This window comes from Lolium rigidum, chromosome 3 (assembly GCF_022539505.1).
Source record: "Lolium rigidum isolate FL_2022 chromosome 3, APGP_CSIRO_Lrig_0.1, whole genome shotgun sequence".
Classification (NCBI taxonomy): domain Eukaryota; kingdom Viridiplantae; phylum Streptophyta; class Magnoliopsida; order Poales; family Poaceae; genus Lolium; species Lolium rigidum.
In genome coordinates this window covers 83,425,988-83,432,582 of record NC_061510.1, presented here as the reverse complement: position 1 = coordinate 83,432,582, position 6,595 = coordinate 83,425,988, and the positions used below count along the sequence as shown (strand labels likewise).

Sequence of the window (6,595 nt, the reverse complement as noted above, 5' to 3'; positions counted from 1 at the left end):
CACCAGATCTTGGGTCGTGGAGGTAGAGATTTTATTTAGCTAAAACAGATCTAATCTATGGAATTTGGGAATTCGAAAATTTAGATCTAATCTAAAACTAAGAACCGATTAGATCTTTGATCAAAACCAGGTGATCTCCCCGGGGGCGGCGCTATGCGCAAGTGGTGCTAGGATCGGCGCCGTGAGGCTAATCGCTCTGATACCATGTTATAAATATAGAACCCTAATATTTTGTTGTATTGATCTGGACCCTGGTGAGGGGTTTATATAGGAGTACAAAGGGAGGTTCTTGGAGTACAAGACAAGTTGTGCTAAGTTTAAACCGACTATATCTCTAACTTAGAATACTTCAATATCTATACGTATTATACTTCTAACATAGTCTAGAAACAAGCAGCTGGATCCTAACCGACCTACGAAGGTAGGCGGATCCATGGAGGCGTAGCCAGATCCATGGAGACCCATGAAGGTAGCCAGATCCTTGGAGGCCCATGAAGTCAGTCGGGTCCATGAAGAAAGGTCAGATCCATGACTAGAAGTTAGGAATAGGTGAATCCTTGACGTACACACGCAATTAATATTCCGTAGTTAGACAGCTTGTATTCGGGTAGAACTCTCCATAGAAATCTTAGATCTAAGCGCCTATATAAGCCGGATCCTGGGAGCCCTTAGGACAGACAATCACAACTCATTGTAATAACGTGAAAGTGCCCATATAATTCTAGACAAATAGCAGTAGGCTCTACCTCCATGCAGCATGGTCTAAAGCTAAGTAAATCGCGTACCCGTTCTCGATGGCTCTCCGCCCTTTGGCCCATCTTCTTTCCCCTTCCGTGAGGATACCTCCTCCAATGTATTGTCGAGTAGACAACGACCCCCACGATCCGATCCCTTGTCTCTCTTCCCCTCCTCTGATCAGTTCGTGTGAACGATAGACAGAGCCAGAGCGACCGAACGATAGCCCATGCCAGCGGCGACGTGACCTTAAGTATATGGATTTGGGCCAGGTAGGCGAACGACTAAGACTGCTCATAGTGGGAGTAACTTAGGTAGTAACATCACACACTTCAAGGTATTTTGGTGACATGGCATAGCAATAAATGAAGAAAGAGAGAGAGGTGGTAACTAGCTATGTTACCATAACATCACAAACCCCAAGATAAAATGAGTCTACAAACTAATAAATGAGACTTTGCATGATATCATCTCTAAGTTACTTTCCACTATGAAGGTAGTAACATGGACTAGTAACTTATGCATGACACCACCTTATGTTACTCCCCACTATGAGCAGCCTAAACGGCGGAGGGACTCTAGAGGTCGGACAATCGCTGGGTGCCACGGCTGCAGTGCGGCGTATTCCTCCAAAGGGCGGCTGACAACGGTGCATGGGCAGTTGGCCCGTGTTACAGTGCGACGGCGTGGCTAAAAGGCAGATTGAGATATATCTAGAGACTTAGGGCCTGTTTGGTTCCTAGCCACACTTTGCCAAGCCAAAGTTTGGCAATTTGGTATGTGTTTGGTTCTTGCCACACTTTAGAGCTGCCACACTTTACTAATCATATGGCTCACTTGTCATAGAGTGAATTTTTTGCCAACTTTTGCCACACTTTGTGGCTTCCAAAATCCTAGCCACACTTTTGTGGCTGCCACACTTGCCAAAGTTAGGCTTGGCAAACTGTGGCTGGGAACCAAACAGGCCCTTAAAATTATAAGAAGGGGAATGGACCAGCAAAGGGGGAAGGTATTTTTTCTGATTTTTTTTTTTTTTTTTTTTTTTTGCATTTGGGTAGAACACTTGTGCTAATTGATGATTTCGATTTGTCCAATTTCGCGCAACAAGATGTCCGATAACACTTAGTTACTTGATGGTGGGCAATATCTTCAACTTTGTAGTTGGTAACCCCATATGCCACGAGGTAATGTTGCATCGAGCGAGCGAAGTTCAGAAGTCCAGATCTTCGCTAAACTAAGGAAGATTTTTAAAATGTGGGTAGAGCTTTGACATTAGCTGATTTCTTGACGGCATTAATGCATCATTAACTGTATTTCCTAGGTTCTATTTTTATTTAAATGTATTCATATTTCTAATGTACCAAGTAAAATGTGTTCATATTTCAGAATCATCTACGTATAAATACGGGCTAGACTAGTTCTTTTTTTTTTGCATCAGATTGGTTAATGCTTTTGATTTCGTCGGACTTTAAATTGTTTTCGTCCTTCGCCACTGCACTCACTGGTCGCAGTGATGATGTTACAGAAACGGCGGGCGAAGATGTCCATCAGAACGAGGAAGACGGCGAAGCAGCTCCTTTCACACAAGATCTACAGCTCGTTCTCGGCGATCAACTTCTTTGGCACCCGCACACGGCAGCACGTCGTGCCATGGGGAATTCACATGTTAGACGAGACGAGACAAGCTCCCAATGACATAATGATGGAAGCTATCATGCACATAACAACCACTACACTAGTATAATTAAGCGGCACTACCAAGTATGCAACTAGTAGAGGTAGAAGCTACCAACTGCAAGGTTGGACAGCTCTATGCGATCAAATCTGAACGGTGATGTGCCTGGTCTCGTCCCCCGGAGATAGCGAGAAAGTGGACTGTGCCGAGGTGTTGCCGTAGTTGACGGTGACTACGAACTCGCCGAGGTAGCCACTGAAACTGTAGGCGCCGTGCGCGTCGCTGAGCCCGGTGGCCTGGCCCGTCTGCCACTCCTGCAGCAGCCGGTCGACGACGTCCCCGACGGGCAGGTTGTTGAGGTTCCAGTCCGTGAGGCACATCTGGTAGCACCCGCCCTGGTGCAGCGCCGTCCACAGCATGACGCCGCTCACCGCCGGGTGCGCGTACGCCTCCCTGAGCACCTGCTCCAGGTACACGGCCTGCGTCTGCGCGTCGAACTTGTTGTTGATGTCCACCTCGGTGAACCAGATGGGCAGGTTGAGCGTGGCGAGCTTGTCGAGGACGGCCCTCATGTAAGGGATATTTGGTTTGGAGAAGTGGCCCTCGAGGCCGATCCCCTCGAGCACGGCGCCGGCGGCCCTGAGGTCCTTGAGCCTGGCAACGTAGGCGTCGACGGTGGAGGAGCCGTCGTCGCAGGTCTCGACGACGTTGTACTCGTTCATGAAAAGCGTGGCGAGCGGGTCGGCGTCCTGCGCCACGCTGAAGAAGTCGGCCGTCGCGTTGGGGCCGAGCCGCTGCTCGTAGAAGTTGTAGTGCAGCATCTCGTTGTTGACGTCCCAGTGCGCGAACTCGCCGCGGTACCGGGTCATGAGGCTCTGGATGCGCGTGTTCACGGCGGAGCGGAGGTCCTCCGGGGAGAGGCCCTTCACCCACCGCGGCGTCGCGTCCTGGTTCTCCCAGAAGATGTTGTGGCCGCGCACCATCACCCGGTGGGAGCGCACGAACGCCAGCATCTGGTCCGGCACGTCGAAGCGGAGGAGCCCCGACGCCGGCTCCGTCGAGTACCACTTGAGCTCGTCCTCGAACACTGCCGCGTTGAACCTGTCCACGAACCATTTCTGGTAAGCATCGTTTCCTAGGATGGTGGAGGCGATGGCCGAGCCGAACGGGAAGTCCTTGGCGGTCTGCTGCACGGACACCGTCGCGCCGACCACGCGGGTGCCGTGCGGGTCGGCGACGTGGATGGTGGCCATCCGCTTCCTCCTCTGCTCCGACCAAAAACAGATCAAGCTTAGCTAGGGAGGTCAAGTTGGCACAACACAGCAAGAACAACAGAAAAGAGGTACCTTCCGGATCGTATCTTTTTGGTGCATCGACCATTGATCCATGGTGAACGGCTGGAGCGAGCCGCTCGCGACCGTGATCTTCATCGGGGTCCTGTCAGCGTTCTGGAAGAAGATGACCGAGGTCTGGGTTGGCCAGTCCAGGGTGAAGCCGCCCTTGAGGAAGGACCAGCAGTCGCTCCTGGCGAGAACCGTCCCGATGCACCTGGTGCCGGAGTTGTCCGGGGCCAGCCTCGCGGTGACCAGAGCCGAGGAAGAGCCTTCCAGCTTGATCCAGCCTGCATAGCGAAACGCGAAATATGACGACTGAAGCTGCCGGGACGAAGAAGTGAGCTAGTTCAAGAGCGGGAACGGAGCTGGTTCTGGGGGCTCACCTGAGAAGGTGTACATTGTGGTCTTGTTGAGGTCGTAGACCACAAATGCCGGGGACAGGACGCCGGTCTCCGTCGTCTTGTACCCCGTCGGGTCGTCGCTGTTGCTGTACCTCAGAATCCCGCCGTTGTACTGCGCTGGCTCCGGCTGGCCTCTGCACTGAAGGCCATGCACATCGAGCGCACAGTTTTAGTCACCATTAGCAAGTACTTTCTCCGGTCCAAAATATAAGGCACTTAAGAATCAATCAAAAGTTAATCTTAATAATTTTGATTAAATATTTAGGCAAAAATACGTACATCTATAATATTGAATGGACACATTAGAAAGTATACTTTATGGTGAATCTAAATATATTGATTCAGTGTTATAATAGTTCATGTTTTTCTCTATAAAACTTAGAAAATACTACGTATTGACTTTTACCTAATCTTTAGACGCTTTATATTTTCGAACGGATACTTTCCAGACTGAAAGTTCCTTGAAGCATACTGTAATTAGTCACGGACTGGACAGGGACAGAATGACACGGGGCACACGTAGACTGCAGCTAAGCAAGCATACAACTAATGATCACTAAGCAGCTCATTTGCCGTGTCAGTTGGTCGGCCTCCCAACGTGCCTGGCTTCCAAACAAGAGCATCTATCGGACAAGCATACTGAACTAATTCTTATAGTCATTTCAGTTCGTAGCGAATTCTAGTATACATAATCATGCCACGAAGAGTGTAGTATAATACTAGTTGTCACTTGCTCCATGTGATAATTTTTATTCTTTGCAGGTTGGTGCGAGTGGGCTTGTGGTCTCCCAACGCACACATGGAAACAAAACTAAAATCACTGAAGAAAACGTCAGGTGCACACTGTGGAGAGGAATTAAACGTTGGTGGTCCAATGGCCGGCGTCGACATCTTCCCCTCATTCTCCTCCTAGCTCTATACACCACTTCTCTTTCAAAAAAGCTCTAAACCTCATTAGTTCCCCGAAGTGCAATGCCACCCGTAGCAAAGCAAGGAAGACCAGCTTAATACACTACAGTGTCGGCCTGTTCTAAAAAAAACTATACTATGAGCGAAAGACCATGCGGTTACTGAAAGCTTTTACATGGAAAGAACAGAGGAGCATTCAGTAAAGAGACTTACGTCCGTGTAGGCAGAGTAGTCGTACCAGCCAGCTGCAAGTCATCCCAGAGTTGAAACAGTGTTAGTACATAAATCCTCCGATACACATAGCTTAGAACGAGAAGAATGCAGGAGATGGAAGAAGCAGGACACACTTTTTTGACGGAAGGATGGGGACTGACCAGGAGGCCCGGCGGCAACGACGAGCTCATTGCCGCAATGCGCCGCCATCCAAGACACGAGAAACAACACCGCAACATGCTTCAGAGCTGAGCTGCTGCTCCTCATCTTCTACCGGCTATCTGCTCACAGCGAAGCTCTGGAGCTGTACAGCGATTGCTCTCGCAACTGCGTACGAAGCTCTCTCACGAGCTGCCGCTGAATGTATATGTATTTATGTATGTGTACCAGCAAGTTATATGATCGCAGCAAGGAGAGCTACTCGAAGGCTATATATAGCCAGAAGGATAGAAGACGGCAAAGGCGGGGCATTCCTGCGTACCGTCGTATGGGCGCCACCGGGGTGGCCGCTCTCCCCGCACTTGGAGAGCCGCCATTGGCTGGCGGGTCACGGGCCGCCATGGGCACCTACCACGGAGCTACTGGAGGGAGAGCGGTGGCGTCGCGCGCGTCCTCGCGTGCGGGGTTTGGTGCAGTGCCCTTGTGGTGCTCCAACACCGGGCCTAGCCAGCAGCCAGCACGCCCTAGTGGGTTCACATGCGTGCGCTAGTCTGAAGATCACAGGTCCTGTGAACAACGATCATCGCCTCATTCCCTTGTCCGCTGCTGGTCCCGTGGGAGTTGTACCGCTGCGACAGTGCAGCCCTGGAAGTTTCTTCTGTTTCACCGCCCCGTGTGCGCGTTAAAATCCCAGTGCTGGCGGTATAGCTCACGGTCGCCGATAGCTTTGTCACGTTCGTTCCTCTGCCGTGCTCGCGAGTCAGGTGAGTAATGAGCTCAACTGTAGTTCGTCTTTCATCTTCACATTTCCCTGCAGGGCAAAGCTAAGGGTCCATGTCGAACTTACGTTGCATTAACCACCTAGCTATCAACATGTGATGCACGCAAAACTGCGATAGAAACATGTGACATGTCCTTCCAGCCAGGGGAGGAAGATCGATCATTTGAGACATAATATATAACAACGAATTATTGTTAGGTTTGGTTTTGCCAACACTGTTGTGCTGCGGCAGCCGATTCTCCATAATTCAGCTAACAACCTATGCCAGTGTCTTCTTCTAGTTCTTAAAAACTCGCGGCATTTGTGCATGAACGGCTAACAACCTATACCACGGCCAACCATCTAGTGTATCCATAATTCTTGTGTTACCCGAGTCAAGCAGGCTGGA

General features: G+C 50.2%; 1 protein-coding gene across 2 annotated transcripts; it reads right to left on the bottom strand.

Moving 5' to 3' along the window:
- Positions 1 to 2,312: 2,312 nt before the first annotated feature.
- LOC124697174 (endo-1,4-beta-xylanase 5-like) lies at positions 2,313 to 5,647 on the bottom strand. Of its 2 annotated transcripts, none has more exons than XM_047229803.1 (5): positions 5,402 to 5,647; positions 5,268 to 5,299; positions 4,128 to 4,284; positions 3,757 to 4,031; positions 2,313 to 3,675 (listed from the first exon to the last, which is right to left on the bottom strand). In XM_047229803.1, exons 1-5 carry the CDS (start codon positions 5,532 to 5,534, stop codon positions 2,554 to 2,556), a joined length of 1,719 nt encoding a protein of 572 aa, XP_047085759.1. In that variant the 5' UTR covers positions 5,535 to 5,647; the 3' UTR covers positions 2,313 to 2,553. The 2 variants fall into 2 exon arrangements, with proteins under 2 accessions (XP_047085759.1, XP_047085760.1); XM_047229804.1 differs by having other exon boundaries at positions 5,429 to 5,647.
- Between the last annotated feature and the right edge of the window lie 948 nt (positions 5,648 to 6,595).

What these genes read in the sequence shown, in the direction of transcription:
- LOC124697174 (XM_047229803.1), bottom strand. Translation starts at nt 5,534, where the DNA reads ATGAGGAGCAGCAGCTCAGCTCTGAAGCATGTTGCGGTGTTGTTTCTC. An exon ending in CCCATCCTTCCGTCAAAAAA is followed by an intron (nt 5,300 to 5,401) that starts GTGTGTCCTGCT and finishes GATGACTTGCAG; the next exon opens with CTGGCTGGTACGACTACTCT. An exon ending in ACTACTCTGCCTACACGGAC is followed by an intron (nt 4,285 to 5,267) that starts GTAAGTCTCTTT and finishes CATGGCCTTCAG; the next exon opens with TGCAGAGGCCAGCCGGAGCC.